Below are 21,691 nucleotides of genomic sequence, written 5' to 3' on the forward strand. Positions count from 1 at the left end.
CATATGGAAAAGTGAGTTAGCATATTATCCAATACATACTGTATGCAATACTTACAATGTTTTGATTGTATGGATTAAAAGAATATTTAAGTAATAGTAAAAACCCATAAGCAGTGGTGCTACATGGCATGATGATCAGATATCAAATACAAAACAATTCAGCAACAACTTGCATATTTCACTGACCTCAACAGTATTAAACCTATTCTAATTTTCTTCAGATCATAAGGCTTTTGCCATCAAATATGACATTTGAAGCAACCACGATGATGTGCCTCACTAGCTTTAATCCTTAAGAAATCATGAGTTACAAAACCTTCAGAACAAGGAACTGGCACAGAGAAGCCATTTTCCTGTGTCACTCAATCCTTATACAATTTTTAAAACTGATTTAGTAGCTAGAGCTTTCTTTTGACTGTGCTGGTTCGTACATTCTTCTGTTGTCTTGTTTCTTGTATTTTTACCTCTGATATTATTTTTGGCCTTTGATTTTTTTCTTGTGTTAAGGGCATTTTGAGCCTCTTTTCTACAAACTGTTTGAAAATACAAAACATTCTTGTAGGTCATTAGAGTGCTGTGTATTTTCTGTCTCTTATGGAACACATTCCCAGTACTTGCACCTCAGTGGTAAGACTTTTTTTGTTCAGAGCCTTAGAGAAGGACTAGAATTACAGGACATTTTAATTGACTTCAGGCTGCAGAATCCATATCTCTTGGTTATGCTTCACCATAACCTTTTGGCAGGAAATCATCTTCTTGCTCTTGTTCAAAATAAACTGTCAGTGCACAGCTACAATCATTCATAAATCAAAACCACACAAATATATTTTAGAAGAGGAGGGGCTGAAAATGTGGTTTAAATTTTCTTACTACATTTTTTAGAGGTGTTACAAACAAAAAAAATAAAGTGAATTAAGTACAGCTATAATTAGCAAAGATAGATATATACATGTGCATTATGACTGGCCTTGCAACCATTTCTATAGGAAAAAGCTTATTTTTTCTTATATATAGTCCAAGGCATATGACGGTCTATTAGCTTATCATTGGGGTAATAAACCAGCAAGTTAAATTTAATAATCACTTTAATTAAAATATACAACGGATGGTGTCCATTATATATGGTTCTGCCTTGTGCCTGGTGCTCCCCTGTGACCAAGAATTGGATAAAGTGGCTACAAATTGAATGGATATTAGTTTTTTTACAAACCTCACAGTGTGAAAGTTGCATTCATTCATTTTTCTATACCCTGGCTTAATTACCAAGACTGTTGATATTATTATTTTTTTTTAATCAGCCAATATACATTCACACTCGCTCGTCGTTGGGCCATTTAAGCTCTTTACCATTTGACCGTTTTATTTTCTTTTTTGTAAAATATCACCGAGATTTTAAAACATTTAAATGCAATTTAACTACATTATCTACATATGCCAGCCCTTAAGCATAACATCAGGAGGGGCTCTAGACAGCTTTTGCAACCATTTGTCATAATGCCAGTACATCTGTTAAGCATTTCCAACTCTAGTATAATAGTGTGTGATGCTTACAATTCCATCAACAACATAATCCTCAAGGCAGAGTAAAATAAGGATTTCTATACATTGTATTTTCTTTGTTTGCTCATTTAAGGAAGCATCCAAACTCTACTCACCAATGATGTTTATTAACCTGACATAACTCGACAATACTAGCTATCAAGCACTTAGATGCCATTTCTGTAATACAGTGTTTAAATAATTATCTTCTAAAATAACCTATTCAGTGACCAAACTATGCAAAAGCAGCCTTTATGCAGATTATTGTGTTTTATGAGTATGTTATGAAGAGGTTTTTTTTATTCTTGTGCATGTATGTTTTCCTTTATTTGTTAATGGATTCATGTTGTCATGTTATGTATTACATCCTTTACCTGGTCTGTTAAGCACATTTCCCCATCTGGGACAATACAGGAAGTAAGGAAGGGTTAACGAAACATTGTAAAAGTGAGTTCATACTCCTCCCCCACCTTCCACTTTGCCTGTTCCAGGCAGTGTTTCACATCAAGTTACAAAGTAAACATGTAGCCATAAGAATGTAGCTTTCCTCACATGCATGGTTTTCTCATGAGAGGGAGATAATCAAGCTGTCAGTGAATTAAAACAAAAAGAAAATTACAATGGCAGCCAAAGTCTGCTGGCAATTTGTTTTCTGAGGTTTTTTTACCTAACTATAACTAAACTAAAAAGTTGGCAGAAATCTGCATTTTTGTTCTTGAAAACCTTGGACTTTGATATGAAGTAGGGAAGTTCCAAGTATTAGTGGTAAAAGAGGGGGTTGAAAATGATGCTTTAAGGACTAAAAAAGGCATACAAGCTGGTTCCCAGCAAACCTGTTTACTCCTTTATCATATAACCGGATTGGAATTTAAAATGGGACAAAACGACACATTTTCACATTTTATCGTAGCACCTTACTGCAAATTAGCTCTGAAATGTGCTGTATTATTCAAAAAGAAAAACAAATCTTTATGCATCAAAAGCTTAATAACAAATTGTGCCATGTGTCATACATAAGATTTTGTTTAGAAAAATGTGAATATAGCGATTGCTTTCTGAGTAAAAACTGGCATACATTTGTCAAGCACTTTTCTAGTTCAACTTCTACTGGAGATCTACATCCAGCTGGGTGATATGTGGCAGCTATTTATGTGTCCACTACCTAGCTGATCAACTGGGAAAGTGAGAAATGACTTCACTTCACTCAATCAGGCTGGTAGTTTAGGGAAACCAGATTTCATGTAACTTAGCTATAAGATCAGGGGTATGACCTCTTGAAAACACAGTCACTTTATGTACTACAGGATGTGTTACGCTTTCAATGAGACATTAAATTAAGGTCCTAGCTAAATGAACGCTAAAGAACCCATAGGTGGGTTTAATATTCAGTTCAACACAGGGCCACAGATGACACAAGGCTCAGCTCAGTAGTAAAACCTACCTACTATTAGGTGCTTAACTGCCACGTTTGTGCATTTAGGGAGAAAAGCTATTGTATATTCCTCATGTCCATTCATGTGAAGTTTTTCAGAAGATAGCGCTTCATTCATGCTGAACATGAAACCATTTTACAGAACTCTGAGTTTCATTTTTCATTTTAAAGGTATATTGTCTGTTAATGTACCTGCGCAAATAATGAATCAGTTAATGACGATTAAGACATTATTAACTGCGATTACTCCTCTCAAGACCATATGTTTGAACTCTAAGATAGTTTTCCCGATTTCAGTCACAGAACATGCTTTCTGCATGTCAGGGCAAACAGGCAACTAATATACATTTGGAAGAAGGACTTTGTTTTTTTTTCCAAATCCTTCTTCCAATTTAAAATGTACATATTTCAGAATACATTTAGAATATTAGTGGAAAGAAAATACATTCTAGGTTTGCTGATAATAGATAACTAATTCCTCTATCTATTCCTTTCAGAAATCCTGTAGATGAGAATAAACACATTACTATTACCAAGCTATCAACACCCAAATTATTTTTAAAAGTGATCAGAGGAATATTCATAAATGAAAATGTGTAAGTGTTAAGGCAGAAAATGTTACAGCAATGTGTATTAGAAAGATATAACCCACAAGTTACTGGTCAGAACACTTTCTATAAAACAGTGAGCAATTCTTGATTTATGGAAAAATAACTACTGGAATCAGTAATAACTTCACAAGTCTGTATGTCAGCAAAACACAGAACTAGACTTAATAATCCCTGAAACGGTAAGAATCATTACAGGTCATTGATTCCCTGTACATTACCTGTAAATGCTTAGCACTTGGGAGATTTGATTTGCACATGCTGGTTTGAATAATCAAGAACTGCACTACTAGCATAACAAGGCACTAATTACAAACATCCTTCCTTTGAAACATGCATTTTTGGTCCCTGGGAAAACCTTAAAGAGCAGTGGGAAAGAGTGCATTCCGCCACATATGACTGGTTCTTTAAGATATATTTTGTACCACAAAACCCTCTGGCAAGAGATTTTCCCTACAACTGTGTTTATCTGATTTAGTGGCTAACCAAGAAAAACCTTAGAAACACTGCATCTAATTTCCACCAGAGTCGTGCAGGCTATTTCAGAAGACAGACTTATACTTGATTTCAAATAAGTCAGATGTCAGCCAAGACCTATTAGAATATTAATATTTAGAAAAGCAGCATAGGCAAGTTATACACTTATTTAGATATTTCAATTAGTCCTAGAACTTGATTTCAATAGCTGAGAACAAACTATTAGGATTCTTAAGATTTCTAGGAAAAATGCATTTGAAAAATCCTTGACATATTCCAGTTTCCTTTCATTGTAGTGCACAGAAGAAAAACTTAATCTGCCGATTCTTCATATAAATTAAAAAAGGAATGAAGAAAACTGCCTGATACCAGTATTTTAAACATTTGCAAAAGCTGTCAGAGCTGCGTAGTATTTATAAGATGGCGTTTGGAAGATACAAAAATAAAATTTAAAAATTTATTTTAACAAAAAAAATACAAGTCACACTTCTGATTTTAATTTTTAAAGACACAAAATATTGTGACAAGCTTCCAGCAGTCACAGGAATGCAGGACAAAAGAAAGAGGAATGACCAACTGCAAATCACATGAAATTAAACTTAAAATACAACTTAGGCAATGTTTGTTAGAACAATAGATTAATGGATTTATAGATACGCATATATCATAAGATGTCGCAGCACACATAACACATTAGTATTGAATGCAGTTAAATAAATGCAACTAAACCAAGTGGAACATACTGTACATGAATAGTCTTATACAGCATTTCATAACATCATTTCCATGTTCATTGAAGGACCAGTTACAGTATCAGATGTTATTAACATAAATGGAAATAATTTAACTGAACAAGTGGGCATCTCATTCAGGGATTTTTTGTAAATGATGGAACCCAACCTCATCTGTCTTTAGCATAAAACAGACTGCTGATCAACAGCAAACACAAAGCAGTAACAAATACCAAGTTGAGCACAGTTGTCTTCAGCAACTACATCATACTATCAATTCCTTGGGAGTTTTACATAATCTTTATAAAACTGCCGATATGTCTATTTTTATTGTCATTTCAAAGCGGATACATGCTGAAATCTTTCAGAAAAAAAATCCAACCTCAAGCTCCTTTATTTTAAATTAGCAGTGTACAGTGTGCTTGACAATCTAATTCAAGTAATTCCTCCTTATACATGCATCCAATAATATGGAAAATACAAAGAGTCATCTAAAAATGTGGATAAACGTGTTTTTACAAGCAACAGAACATTTAAAGCAACAGGCTACTTTATGAGAATTTTAGTTGTAGTGGCATTTCCTAAGGAACCACACAAGATAAGATCACTTTATTGGCCATATACAATTTCTTGTATTAGGAATTATCTTTTCGCAGACCCTAGCTAAGGCCTGGCTCAGGGGCCCCAACAGAGCAGGATGCCTCTAGCCACAGGCGCAAATTCTTAGCCACAGAGCCACCACACCGCCCATTTTGGGTTATACGATATGCCCATTTTGTCTGATCCCTCCTTCTTTTACTCTTTTTTAACCAGACAACATGCTACTGCTTGCTAAGAAGTGTGCAGGGAAGCAGATCCGTGGTATGAACCAGTACATACTATATCTGTTAAGGGTGGGACACTTTACTTCCTCTGATTCATCTATGAGTAATAGTTGTAATTCTTTGAGTGCTATCATGGCAAATTAAGATGGAATGAAACTAAGAAAGAACAGGATATTCCAGACAAACCATTCCTCTGTTGATCGTCTAAACAATGAATAAAGCAGTATCAATATGTTGACTCGTTTTTCTTCTTCACAAATAAAATTTAAAAATGAATTCACCAGATTTTGATCATTTCTGCCTGATGTATATACTGATTTATAAAATTCTTACAATTAGAAGTTGTTACAAGTAAGTGCCGAACACAGGGAAAAAAATAAAGGACTTGAGTAATTACCAGTGTGGGGATAATTTGTCACATCTGAATATCAATATTGGATGATACTCGAGACAATTCAGATACACCAGTTCCCAATCTAAGAAGTTAAGAAGTAACTCTGGTATGAAAGCTTTCCAAAGTCATATTAATATTTGAATTTGAGTTAATTTACGAGACAATGCTGTTTAGTTAAACAGAGTTTAGTTAATCAATCAAAGATAATTTATTTTCACCTAGCTTGCCTAAAATTCTCTAAAATATTAAAGCTTTAAAAATACAATGGGAAAAATCTAAATCAGCAGTCTAACTGATGTGGAAAAGGAGCAGTACAAGATCATTATTCTTTAACAAAGGCCAAAAAGTCAAAGGTGTTCACTACCCCACTAGTAACCCATGTGTTCTCTTGGTTTCAGGTAGCTTTTTGTCAAAAGCTTTGCTAAGGTATTATATATTGTGTCTGTATTTGGAAAAGCTGAAATTATCGCATCCTTCATTTCAGTACACCTCCAATTTATGGAGTAACAGGATTCAAAAGCACTAATAATTCCTTGATTCTTTCATCCTGAATGAAATCTCACATTTGTTTGGAGTCTTTAGGAAAAGATAAAGTAGAGACAGACATAATAGTTTACTGTATTGATTTTAAATGAGATATTCAATGTTGACACGTACCAGATAAACCTTAGCTGAGGTCAACACTTTAAATTTACTACTTCTTCACTAGAGAAAAATAAACAATGGTCAGGATTACAACAGTCAGTTACAGCTTGAAAGTGGGAAAGTGGTCATTGCGTATTTACCACAAATTGCTCAGGAGATCTCCTGAATGTAGACTATCTCAAGTGTGAGCCACTGGCTGTGCAACCACTCACACCTTGATGTAGCAATGCATTCACAATAAAACAGAATCAGTCACTTGCAACCAGGTTGCACAGTTCACTAGTCAGGTGTGAGGCCAAATCAGAGGAATAGGAAAATATAAAAGGTTTATTCCCAATATACTTTCATCACAGATCTTTTCAAAAAAAGTTCTGACTGCATATTAATTGTTACTGAAAATTTAAATGTAAATGTGATAAATGTAAATGGGACATATACATTTAGCAACAGGGCTCATTCTGAACTGCTACAGCACCCTCTGCATTTCCTGTTTTTTCCTCTATCAAGTATTTGTTATTTGTTATGGTGTAGCCTTGCTTCACTACAAATTTAAAAGGAAGATTAATCTTCAGCTCTTGCCTTAAAAATATGAAAACATGCAGGGGTCCAAAAAGGTGCTTTTATTATAAATCTGAAATATTACCTTCAGAATCCTATTTTAATCCACCAAACAGTTCCGCTGTGAGGAAAAGGGCATTTAAAAGCCAACTATCTTTCTGTCACAACAGGTAACAACTAATTACAGGAACTTTTTTATGGTAACAATAAGCAAAGTCAGTCCTTATTCAGTAATTTTTACCGTAATACTCTCCTTCATTAACTAATTCATTAGGCTCTGCTATCTGTACAGTGATAAAAAAAACAGTGCAGAATTTGAGCAGCTTCATAAAAGAAAAACTGTGTAACACTGTGGTACTTTGTAACAGCTTAGACACTGAGGCAGAATAAAACAGGGAAAAGTACGTGTTTGGAGGGAGTTCAGATTTCACTGGAAATTACAACATTTTATAGGATGCAAGTCTGACTTCTATGTTCTGTGCCAAACAAAGCCTTTTGCAACATTTATGCAGCAGTTACAGAAGGCAATTTGTTAAAAATTAACCTTTTTAACAGGTGCACTCGAGACAGTTTGTTAGCAGATGTCATTCAAATGACTGGCAATGCTTCATTCAAAAATGCCTGAATATGGTATATCCAAGAAGGCTGTATACTGATCCAATCATATGGTGGGCAAAACCTTTGTTTCTGTAGTTATGTAGGATTCTTCAAGCTAAAGTCTTGTAAAAACATGTAAAACAAGCAACTTCTCTTAACAGAAAATCTGCACAAGTTATACAAGTCATTTAAAACAAATGGGAAATATTTACAACCAAAATGACAACATAATCTTTCCTAAGGGAGAATGATCATATACTATTTGCTATTATTAAATATCATGAGAAAAGGTAGGTGAGAACGTTCTGCAAAATCTTAATGTAAACATTTAATAGGTTTGTGCAAAATGGATAAGAGCAGACATTTTTTATGTTTATATCTTTATGTTTGATTCTGAAAACCTTACATCAATGGCAAACAATGAAGGGCACTGGAAGAAACGGATAGACTGATTTGTCATTAATCCTGGGGCTTTCCTTTAGTTAACTGTGCTGAAAAATGAGAGGGAGAAGGGGGAGGAGATGGGACTGAATGGGTAAAAAAAGGCCTCTCTGGTAGTTGACACCCCTTTAAAAATGGAAAGGAAAAGAATTAAAGGCTAAATTAAAACCTAACAGCTAGATTTGATTATCCAAAGCCTTCAATAAGCAAGTAATTAATGATGGTTTAACAGTACAATTTCTATGTAACATCCACATCATTTTCAGCACCTTTCACATGATTAATGCATGTCTGCAAGATAGCTGTCACCAATCATGACCAGCATTGAGAATTGCCTAGTCACAAGCAAAATTATGCATGCCTACTAAGGAGATGTGATTAAGTAGTGAGTGAAGCAGCATCCAAGACAAGCTTTCCATTTGGGTTTTCAATTTAAAAGGAATCACTTTTAGTTCCAAATTGTCTTTCCAATTTAGCAGCCAAGTAAAGCAATCCAAACTCCTTCATTTACTGCTTACTGACCCATATAAAATATGATTAAGATTGATTGTCAAAATGAATAAATTGTTCATCAAGTAGATGGCTGCTCAGAAGACACAGAAACTGACATACAAGTACAGAAGTCTAAAATCTTTTACATCACAGACGTCAACACTAGGCAGTAAGAAAATTCTGTACAGATTCTATAGCATGGAATACTGTTCTCCAAATTCAAGCTACCCAAGCTTCAACAGTAAATAATCACAGCTCACATTAAATGATCATGGGTGTTTTATTTATTCTTCTGTGACAGGGACTAATACCTTCATTCATTTCAATATGAACATAGACTATACATTCACAGAAAAATAAGATAAAAAGACCTACTTGTCTCTCTAATGTAAGGTACTTTGCATTCGCTGGTGTTTGATACATTACCTCTTCCATTTTTAAATGGTCTTTTTTTGTTACACTCCATCAAGTATTCCATCAAGCAGACCAGGTGACAGTGAGACACAAGATCACAAATTGCGAGACGAATAACAATGATGGATTGATGGTATAGTTTTGATTTCAACTCTGTGCTAGATCTGCATTTTTCCTGGCTTCTTATAGGCTCATTCTCTATCACTGCTTTGAAACGCATGCTCTTTTGCCCACAATGGGGACCAATATGTGAAAAAAATCAGGTCTCTGCAAAACTGTTCTTGCCAAATGGCAGGGCATAGTTCTTGCATGACTTAAGTTTTATTTTAGATCAAAGTCATTAGCAACATTAGCAGCATGTTCCATACTCCCACAACTCTTTGGGTACAAAAGGGTCATCTGTTTTTAGTTCAGTATGCATGTGCATGTAGTTTCCACATATGCCTTCTGCTTTTTCGTTGTTTTTTCTAACGAAGCCCACAGAGATGACTTTGTCAATGCCTTTGAGGATTTTGAATACTTTTATCAAGTCACCTCATCATCTTCTCTGTTTAAGACTAAAAAGGCTATTTTTTTTCACCGTCACTTCAATCCCTTGAAACTCCAAAATGCACCATTTTATTTAATAAGAGAGTAATAGTGACTTACTTCTAAAATAAAGCATTACCAAATCTCTAATTACTTTCCAGTTATAGCAACTTTCAAACAACCAAACATACAGCTTTAACTCCCTTAACATCCCTTAAGAAATGATAAACCATATAGGGATTCCTTTCAAATGCATGGTCAAGCCCTTAGTTGTGTTTTCAAATTCAAATTCACACTACATGACTTTTCCTTGGACTTTCAGTTGCAGCCTTTATTTACATAATCATAAGAAAATCACAGCGAGTTGTAGAGTCACAGCGCACGCCTGTTTCTGTCAGTTGTGTAGTGTCACACCTCCAGTAACTCAGTCATAGTGCTTTTAACAGCCCCTACAACTCTCTGTGACTCGCCACAACTAAATAAAAGAGTGAGCCAGATGTGTGCTTGTGAGATAATGTACCCATTATATTACATTATAGCACAATACTAACGTGTTTACATCATTTGTTTTAAAGGTGTTTTATATTTAACTTTAATTTTTGTAAATATGTTCTCTATTTATAAAGAAGAATTATATTTTTGAAGATGTTTATTTGTGGAAAACAATGCCTGTGTTACATTTTTCAAGATGTTAACATGCTTGTTCTCCATGCTCCCCTTGTGCTCCACATTGATTGGCTGCCAGAAAGAGGCGACCTCGCGGTACTTTTGCGGCGCAATACGAGATTTGGAACTGTGATGAAAAGTTGTAAGGGAATCGTGGAATTAGTACACCCCTGCGATTCCTAGTCGTATAATTTGACACCCTCTAGGACAGAAAAGGCAGCAAGATTCAGCAACTGCAGTCGTTAAATTTGACATTCTCTCTAACTAGAAGTCATACTGAGTCATGTAGTGTGATGCCGGCTTAAGCAGAGGGTTTTCACACCCAAAGCACCTAAAACAAGATGTCTAAATTGTTCTAGTTGCATTGCTGTAAATATCAGTCTTGCATGAATTTGGAAGACAATGTGAATTATTAAATGTTCTAGATTTCCAGCTGAAACCAAAACATTGTAGATGTTTTTGAGAATAGTATCAGGCAAATACCAACCTGTTTTTTTAACAACAAAACAATTGCCAAAAGGTGGTTTAGCTGTCAGGTTATTCCAACTGGAAAAGGACTTGGGGGAGAGTTTCCCTTTAGAAATCACAGACAATTGAAACACCATCTCCAGGGCATAAGAGAAACACTTTAGAAGTCATGACTCATACATTAAGCATTTTCCATCTCAGAAGCAGAGAAAGTTACAAATGGGTAGATCGACTGCCATGTAAATCACAGTATTGATGAGACTAACTTTGGCACCTTTTACACAATGTTTAAAATGTTGATTTTAAGCTGCTGGTTGAATACATTGGTTTTGAATGACTTGAAGATTTATATGTATTACTTCAGGTGGGTAGCTGTGTCAGAATGCGTAGGCTGCAAGGGAACAAGTAATAGGTTTATTCCATGCTGAAAAAAAGAAGAAAGAGAAAAACGTTTCGGCCGTGGAGCCTTCTTCAGGTGTGGTATGTATATGTATTACTTGTCAACTATGTTACAGGCCATTCTCGATTTACAGTATATGTGACATATATCCTTGAAAAACTCCCATAAATGAAAAATGCATAAAGTAAAAAGTAATTTCTACAGGAATGCACATAAACAAGGGGGATGCATGTCTACGTAAAAGCCTTTCAACCTATGTATTCCTGTGGTCAACACAGGAGTCATATGCAAAAGTTATCAGGATTGTATAACTACCTTCGGTCCTTGAACTCCCAGGGAGCCTTTTATATCTCATAAGTAACACTACACATCACTCTATTTTTCTTTAAGATTTTGGACCATAATTAATTGCAAACTTATTTCTTGAATACTTAGGGTTACATTCGTATTTGGTGTTTGTTCAAAAAATATTCCAAATTACAGTATATTCTTTATACTGAAGTGTGTTTAAGACTTTTTTCCACACAATAACTTACATTAAGGATTTTATTGATTTTAGATCTATACAATGTCTATATATTGTATATATACAATATAAACGTAAGGTAGAATCTAAGACTATAAAATCAATGACGTGAGATGATTGCCCAGCTGCCTGGGTGTCATGAACACCGCCATCAAGCTGTTGTCTGCTGGGCGTGCCAAAGCATGTTAACCAACACGTCCAAATAAAAATTAAGGGACAATTTCGGAATAGCCAATCAAACCTAGCCCTCATAACTTTGGGATGTGGAGGAAAACTGTAGCACCTGAAAGAAACCAAGACAAATGCGCTGAGACCACCATAAAAGCAACATGTCCAAAGTCTGGACTGAATCCAGTACCCTTGAGTGGCGAGGCAAGAGTGCTAATTGTCACACCACCATGCTGCCAACAACTTCAATAAAACTATCCGTAAATCTCAAGCAATACTACTGCATTCTAAAAATGCACAAATGACCTTTTCAGTTCTCCCGCATGATTAATTACCTAATGTCTTATTAATTGGGAAATTTAGCTGAAATTTAAAAGCTTTAATTTCCTATGCATATCATCCTGTCTGAAAACAAATGATTAAACTGTTCAAAGGTGAACAGGCAAGGTCATTCACACATTTGACTTACTCATTTCTCTACCTGTTCTTATCTGACTAAAGCCTACCAATTTTAAATGACTCTCTATTTCACCTCTCAGTTTTAAGCAAAAATGCTCTGTTCTAAATTGCGAATATACACTTCTCTTCTTAAAGGATAGGAATGGTGATTTTTAAACCGACACCCAGTACAATTAGGGACCTATAATTGCTTTGCAGCAAAATGTCAGAGAATCATCACCTCTTTTTCAGTTGTTTGAGAATGTTAAAAATATTCAGTGATTATGATTAACCCTTTTTAGCTACATTCAATTAAGAATATTCAGGTGTCGCTATAATTTGAGCAATCAGCATAATTCTTCAGATTAGTGTGACTGATGCAGATATACCCACACTTAGGTTCCATCCGAAAAATGAAACACAAGTGTGGTTACTACTGACAACCTGAAAGAGCATCTTTGAAGAAGGCAGATCTTGTTGTAGTAATGTATTAAGACTATTTAATTTCTCACGCAGTAAAATGTATAGGCTCATAGAATGAATGCCATAATGTAAAAATGCAAAGAATTTAAAAATGTCACTTATATTAAGTATAGTAATGAGTTGAATTTTGAAATGGACACCTTAACCTCTGAAAAAGAGAAAACTCAGCCCATAACTCACTTGCAGACTATTAAACAGATAATCCAATGTTTCTAATTGTCATAATTACTATACACATCAGTCTCTCACCTTGTGGTAGTTCAGCAGATAAATATGGAGCTTCCTGAGCACTCACATGTGTCCAGTCAAAGTCATCATATGGATCTTGCTGGTAATCACACTGAGCAAGACCATCATCAAAAGTACATCCACCTGGAAGACAAAATGTTAATGTATTATCGGACAGCTGAGAAATTAATGTTCACCTCCCTTCTCTCAACAGACCTCTTGCCTCATGTCTTACATGGTTTGTAAAACAAACTGAAATTAGACGGCTGATCATTTCTGCAAGGTAAATGCAGAAAACAATGTCATCCTGCAATCTACAAGTCAGAGATGAGATCTGACACAAAGAACAGAGTAACCAATTTTAAGACAATTGGTTTTTGATCTGCACATTAGAAAAAGTTAAAGCCTTTTCTCAGAGTAGACATGCATTTTAGCTCTTCACTGCAACCTAGAGTGAATGAAAAAATATGCTGTTCAGGTACAGAGGACAGAAATCGCAATAAAAAAATTAATACATCGAATCACTGAACTTCTGTTACACAGGATTGAAAACTGCTTTTTTAAATGCATTTTACAAAGTACTAGTGAGTGAGACACCTGAAGGGTTGTCTGTTCTAATCTCTGGATGGATGCCATTTTGCCCTTGAGCAAGACTGTTCATGCAGATTTCTTTAGTAAGTGCCCTGTTGCTTATACGAGTATTCTTAGACTCTGCAAATGCAAATGTTTTAAAAAAATAAAGATCAGCATAACTATTAATCAACTATGATCTGACTTCAAGTTATGAACCCCTAAAATTGTTCTACACATACACAGTCTGACAAATGTTGGCTACTGGATATTCAGGAGAGTTGCAATTTTCATAATTTTATGCAAAGAGCTTAATTATACTGAAAATGTTCAAAAATGTACATGAAAGGTCAAAATATTTACTTTTGACAACCATTGACCTTTAAGGCTTTCAGTGATGTCAGGCAGAAAATCACAATTTGCATTTTAATGAAGAGATCTAACAGGTGCTAATTAAATTCTCCTGATAGGATGCTAAAAACTAAAAATATATAATTGTCTCTATAGCTTGTGATTGAATAGATTTCAGATGTCAATAAACTCAAAATGCTTGATGTAAGTGAACCTCTCTTTCAAGTTTATCAAATCCCTTTACCTTCAGATCTATTCTTCCTTCAGGTCATCTATGCATTTTACAACTTTAAAATGTAAAATAAAATGAAGAGTCAGATCAATATTAGCATTACAGTATCTTCCTGAAACCGGAAATTAATCCTGTGTAGTTCTGTCAATTCGCAACGCTCCTTATTCTTTTACAACCAATCTGAAGCAATCACAATGTGTGAATTTATACACTGAGGAATCATACAGCATATATTACCAAGTCATCCAACATTAATAACTTCTGTCAAGTTAGCACAGTTTAATCTGCAATTAAAACATGATGACTCAACAGAGCACTAGTGCTAAAGCACTGCTTTGTGTTCTCAAGCCCAGTCATAGATCAAATATATGCAAATGCAATATCCTTGCAGCACTGGAAACCATTTATTATTTGTAACAAGATCTGCGTTTTTTTTCCTGACACATTCTCGACTTGAAGGCGAACTGAAAAAAGCTCAAACCAAAACCCATTTTCTTAAGTCAGTAAAATTTTGCCAATACCAATCTTATAATTCCTTTCTAAAGGATCCATACTGTTTTGAAAGGTTAACCATTTCATAAATGCATGTGATGGTTACAAATAATGGTTAACTGCTAACTTTCAGAGACATAAAAATTCTCTCTTCTGAAAAACTAACAAAATTAAATACAAAATATGACAATTCCAGAACCATTTCAGATATTTTTTCTGCAGCATTTCAGTCTCCCACAAGCACACAGAAACCAGCGATGAGCGGAACAGTTGAATGTTCTTTCCCAGTCTTCAGTTCTATTAATTTTGCTTTCAATTTCAGTATGTGCTCCTGTAAGGGTGGGCTGTCACATTGTTTTAGTGAATGAAATGTGGTCAGTCAACGCTGTTCCCGGTATAGAAGGCTGAACATTTAGCCTTGATTCTTACAGCAGTCTGCTTTACATGTGGATAAAAAGAAACCGTGTTCAAATTTATGTTCAAAACAACTGAGATCACAAGAAATGGGAACTAAGCAAACAAAGAAAAAAACACTAAGGACACAAAACCCCAAAAATGTAAATGCATAAGGAAAATTGGATTTTCAGTCTTCTTGGGGGACAAACTGAAAATTCTCCAAGGTTATGTGATGGAAGACGCCAAGTTAAAGTTAGAAGCTGGTCTACATAAATGTTTTAAATATAGTTATGACATAAAAAGAAAATACTGTCCTGAAACCTTTCTGACACCTCTCCAACCTTGGAGAGATCAATAAGTTTCATCTGCCATCTAGATCACAGAGAATGCCAATTACAGTGGCAAGTCCAGTGTTAGAGCAGTCAAGTACAGTACCTCACAGAAACTGTTTTAAAGGGAAATGCAGCTCACCTAATAAACCAAAGGAATACAAAACTATTTGAAATGATTAATACAACTGTTATTAAGGCTTTATTCTCCACATCTGATTACAAAGGCAGAGTTTCAATCAAGAAATTTAGGTTAGGCACAATCTTTACTCCTGGTCAAACACATGCTATAAACTTTCTACAACATGAATGCCAGAAAACATCAACATTTGCCTTACATTCCATTATTAAACTACAAGGTTAACACTGTGTTTTATTCTATCAGGCACAAATCAAAGAAGTTGTAATTATATTAATGGTTTAATAACAACAAGCTTCAACCCCAGGTGGACAAGCAAAGAGTTATAATTCAGACCGCCTGTAAGGATAGAGACTAAATAATTTGCATACTAATGTCAGGACCCAAATTTGGGAGGGTGCTAATGAAATAATTGTCTGCACGTCATTCACATAACAAAATAATTATGGTGGCTAGTAGACCTCAAGCGCAAATGAAACACTTTCCCTGATAAAATGGGGTTAACAGCCCTATCAAAAGGCAAAGAAAAACATTACTGCTTTGGTGACGTTACATGCAAGCCATGGTTTAACCATTACCTATCAATGTTTTCTTACACTACAGAAATACTACAATGGTTCAAACCCAAGAACACCTGTATACATGTAGACAATTCACACATTCACAGGGTAGAGAACATAACTCATACTTAAATTGAAAAACCTTTTTAATTCTTCATTGCTATAAAAAAAAACAAGGAAAAACAGGTAAAAAAAATACACTAAAATTATCGAACAGTCATTATCCAGTATGCAGTGAAGGAAATCTCCTAGTCCATGTAAATTAAATTCACAGTCTTTAGGTATTCCTTGCAAGCTCCATTAAATGCTTAAAAAGTGTGTCTTACTAGACTGTCCTCCACTTGATTCATTTTTTTTAAATGAAAGTTAAATTTGCAAGAGGCCTTGAGAGAAAAGCCTAACTTCAAGAAAGCTACATCTGCTAGCAATCAAATAATGGAATGAAGAGTGTTTTACAAAGGGAAATAGGCCAAAGGTTTTTGAGATCTGTCATAACTGTGGGGAATCCACAAAGCACATTTAATAAGGATGTATTTACTCTTGAATTTCCCATGCGGAAACAGACTAAGATTTTTTCCAAGAATAATAAAATACTGATACCCAGATATGGCGCTTTGAAAAGGGTTTCACGCCTTTTCAATGATGTCCCGTTTTGTTGAATTGCAAGCCACGAAAATGAAGTGAATGTTTTAATTTAATCTTGAATACTCAAACTTAAATAGTAAAATGTCATCAAAATTTGGAAAACAAAATGCAGAACTAAAAATCTTAACTGCATAAGTATTCACACCTTTACTGTGGCAAACAAAATCAGCTCAGATGCACAATGTTAATATGACAAGTCACACAATTAGCTGAATGGCCTCTGTATGTACATTATAACAGTGAAGTATATGCAGTGAAGTTCCCTCTTTCAGGCAGTGAATTTCGATTGAAGATTGAACCATGAAGACCATGAAGGAGCTTTCAAAACAACACAGGGATAAACTTGTATAAATGCATAGATCCGGAAAGGGTATAAAACATTTCACACTCCCTTAATGTCTCTTTAAGCATGGTGAAGGGAAAGTTCAAGTGGAAGAATCTAGCTGTTCCTCTAAATGAGAAGGCCAAGGTGGAAACTGGTTAGGGGTGCCACCATGACAACTTTGATGGACCACGTTCACTGGATGAGATGAGAGAATGTCCATGAGTCAACAGTATATCTACCAATCACTACACTAAGGTGGCCTATAGCAAAGTGTCAAATTCATTTCAAATCCCACAAAGTTGCAAGGGGTTGCGGTCATGCAAGACAATTTGGGACTTTTGGTTTACATGCAAAGCATTACACACGGTGCAAAACCAGTACAGTCCATCACTAAGTCAACACTACACTATTCAGCAAGGTGGTAACAGTATTATGACATTAAAGCTTTTATCTATGAAAGCATTCATTTTGAAAATTCAAATTTAAATTAAGAATGCACACATGATATATATACAATTTGTAATTAAACAAAACAGGACATCATTAGAAGGAGGTGAATACTTTGGCAATGTTCTGTATCTGCCGAGATACACATTTTCATCTTGTGTACATCCCTGGGGCGGTGTGTAATGTAAACTGGCAGAATTATTAATTATGTTGCTACTTGTAGACCTACATCTTTTCTATGTGATTCTACATAGTTGTCAGGCGAGTGATCAGAATAATTGTCTCAAAGGATCAGATTTAATTAAAGGATTTGCGAACACTAAAAAGGTTCTGAGGGGACTTGTTTCAGGCGGTAAATCCTTAAAGGTACTGACAAAGTGAACCTAAGACTATTTTTTTAAGATCAACAAGGTAACAAGTAAACTGAAAGTGACAAGCAAATTAAGAAGAAACATTAAGGAATGAAACCAGAAAGATTTCAGAACGTTATTGCTGGTCTCTGGAATAAATTATCTAATTCATGCTATTGAAGTTAGGTTTTCAAACAGGATCTCATCCAACTGTGTCTTTTATGTTTTCAGCATTAACACACAAATGAGCAAATTGGTCCAAATGTGCTTTCCTTGTTTTCAACCTTCTCATGTTCCTATCATCAAGTGGTCTCATATATATATATTTCTGGTATTGTAAGAAATCAAGCGCCAATCAAAAAACTGAGACAATCACATCTTTATATTAATTCTTCTACCAACAGGTAGTGGATACCATGATATAGGTCTACATGTTTAACAGTATACAAAAATAAATCACCACGTATATCAAGCCATTACAATTTTCCAAGTGTGCATCATGATTGCTAATTACCACATTTACCATTAGCCTTGGTATGATAGTGTTTAACAATCCATGCAACATGTAGATTCATGCAGCTGAACTCTCTTGTGTGCTGCTCAATGTAAGTGCTGAAAATCATCTTGAAGTATAATATAAATGTTACATTTTAAAAGCATAACTTTTTAAAGTCATGAACATCAATATAGTAAGTTTGCATCGTTTGGATACAGTGTACCTTCTTTTAAGTACAAAATAATATAAGCCTACCATTTAACAATGCCATGTACACAAGGGGAACTTTCTGGATTACATTGTTACACATTTTAGCTGCTATTAAAAAAAAAGCACAAGATGAATTCTGATGAATGCACACACCATTCCCCACCAGCAGCTAACAAACTAAAATCATATTTATTACTCCATCAAAAAAGTATCATCCCCAATAAATCCTAAGATTGGCATTAGGCTTGTTCTTACTAATTTTAATAAACACATCTGATGGGTATTGTATATGTATGACTTACAAGGACTGACATGCAATCATGTCCAGTCGTTCTTAATGATAATTGCCATTATTCGTCTGCAATATGAAACAATATGCAACTATGATATAGTCAGTGTTACAACACTGGATACTTCTATCCCATGCAAGAGCATCACATTAGCCTAACAGGAATATTAGTCTGAACTTCGAAGGTGACATTCTATAGTTGAAAGACCTCAGGCTCTTGGAATATTAAGTGTTATTCTTAGAATACAAACTTAGAACAAGATATTCAATTAGTTGCCCATAACTATGAATCTGTTTTTCCCCCCATCTATGACATAAGTTCATAAATCTAAACATTTTATAATACTATCTTAATAAATATGAATTTGATCTGAGCTATACTTGTTTTAAAGCTGTAAAAACATAAGGTTCACATTAATTCACACCCCTGAAATCCTCTTCTGGCATAGATTGTACTTTTAAAACATTTTTTATGTATGATATTCTGGCACTTCTGAAGGGGGATTTGTGACTATTCCTCCAGGCAGAATTGCTTTATGTCCTTCAGACCACTTACTTTCCATTTGTGAACTGTCTTCTTGAGTTCAAACCACAAATGTTTGACTGAGGTCTGGAGATTGAGATGGTCTGTTAAGCACATTTTGTGGGTAGTTCACCACTTCTGCATCAGTTTTGAATGTAGGTTTTGGATTGGTGTCCTGACAAAATGTTTAATTTCATCCAGGTTCGAGCTTCTTGGCAGAGGGGGCCAGGTGTTTTGCCAAAATGCCCTGGTATGTGATTGAGTTCATCCCCCTACATGACCTGCCATGCCCCCACCATATTTCAGAATGGGTACATTTTCTCAACATGAGCTTCACCTTTTCTACAGAAAGTGTAACACTAACAATAATATCACAACTTATCTGATCATAAAATATGGTCCAACCTTCAGAGGCTTCTGTATGGTTCCGGAGTATTACCCTGCACTTGTAAAGAACATAAGATTGTTTTGTTTTTGTTTTTTTGGAGGGAGTTTTATTTAAAGGAATATTTAGAATAAGTATCCATCGTTGAATAAACATTTGTGCATTATGGAATTTCTTTTAATTATTACAAATATGACTTTGCTCTGTACAAAGCTATGACGACACATTAAACAAGTACCATGGCATGCAAATCTGTGAAAAACAGGTGCATGAGATAACTCTTGGGATGCAGCTTCAGAAAGGTTGCTGACCCCTGCCTAGACAGTGCCTACTGCGCCTATTGAATAACATGAACTAGAATCTACTTGGATTCCAAGATGGTTAATGGACGGGAAACACAGGCTACAGGTAAGGAGAAAATGCTCAAAATGGGGTGATAACATTTAGTGGACTACCACAGGGATGCGTGTTCTGACCACTGGAATTTCCTTGGTATAAACTCTTTTGAACTAGTCAAGAACACAGGCTGTACCAAAGAACGAGAATTAGCAAACAATGTAAAATCTGCAAAGGAAATATACTATATGCAGACTGTTAAATGCAGGCAACACAAACATATATGATGAGAAATGGAGCTTGACACAGCTAACTGTGCATTAGACTGCTGTCTTTTAGACATTGACACAACATGCTCTACGCAATACAAAGACCAACATTGTCAAAATACATAGCTAAAGTGTAGAACTTAATTAGGGGATACTGTATTTATATTGTACAATATTATGACCTTTGTTACGTCCCAATGTGTGTTCTGTGTGTGTTTTTTCTGTTATGTCCACACTGCTGACCCTTGATTGTTCTCCCTTCCCCATTGGCCAACCATCACACCACTGTTTCAATATGATGTCATCATCAATCAGCCCTCAGCCAATCAGAACTCATTTTATTCACTATATAACATGGAGGCTTTCAGGAAGAAAAGGCCTTTTGTTTGACTTCGGTCCCGATTGGTTTTGGTTATCGCTTCGCTTCGCTTCTGGTTATTGCTTCGGCTTCGTTTGTTGATTTGTTTTGCTTTGTGTGCGTGTATTTTTGTATAGCTTCGGATTTGTTGTTTTGTTGTTTTTTTTGTTAGTTTCTTTGTATTTTCGTTTGTTTGTGTATTCATCCTTGTTTTGTCATTACCTTGCCCCAGTATTACATGTTCAACTTTTGTGTTCTTTTGTACCCTGCTCCTGTTGATTACTCTTGTTTTCCCTTATTTGTATTCCTGGTTCACTTGTGTTTTTGTGTGAACTTTTGTATATAAGGTTAGCTTAGGTTGTTGGGTACACTTACACACTTAGTTGATTTTGTATTAGTACACTAGTTTAGTACGGGTGAGTGCCGTTTGTCTTGTATGGTTTTGGGTAGTCAGTGCAGGTTAGCTAGGGTGTTGAAGACGCCGAAGACCGTGTGTTTCGGGTTTTCTTTTGTAGTCAGATTAGCTTTCCCTCACTGTCCTAGCCAGCTCCATTTTGTTTGTTATTTTCTTTTCTTTGGCACCACTCTAGTTCCTTACCCTTATCACGCTTCCTAGTCCCTCACCAAAACCCCCCCCCCTGCTTCCAAAAGAATTATCCTAAATGTTACACCCTTTTTCCCCTAGACACTTGGGGTCGTAACAACCTTATTTAGAATATTATGTACAATTTTGGTCACTGAAGAAACAATCAGTACAAAAAAAAGATATGGCTATCAAGTCATTGGAAAGATGGACAAATCTAGCACAACCCACATGGATATGGGGTGAATACACTACACAGAAGGTACAAGAGTATAAAAAGGTAATTATTTCGTTTAGATAAGAGAAAATTAGGAAGACTGATGAGGAACATATCAAATTGAGGGACACT

The 21,691-nt window shown here is 35.3% G+C and overlaps 1 protein-coding gene across 12 annotated transcripts in view; it reads right to left on the reverse strand.

Moving 5' to 3' along the window:
- Positions 1 to 21,691, reverse strand: part of ptprk (protein tyrosine phosphatase receptor type K) — a 242,058-nt gene that overhangs the window by 169,572 nt on the left and 50,795 nt on the right. For all 12 annotated transcript variants that reach the window (XM_088626876.1, XM_088626873.1, XM_088626872.1 and 9 more), the window contains exon 2: positions 13,079 to 13,201. In XM_088626876.1, coding sequence (XP_088483002.1) covers positions 13,079 to 13,201 — 123 coding nt within the window. The remainder of the gene's footprint in view (positions 1 to 13,078; positions 13,202 to 21,691) is intronic.

This window comes from Lepisosteus platostomus, chromosome 3 (genome assembly GCF_059453375.1).
Source record: "Lepisosteus platostomus isolate fLepPlt1 chromosome 3, fLepPlt1.hap1, whole genome shotgun sequence".
NCBI classification, from domain to species: domain Eukaryota; kingdom Metazoa; phylum Chordata; class Actinopteri; order Semionotiformes; family Lepisosteidae; genus Lepisosteus; species Lepisosteus platostomus.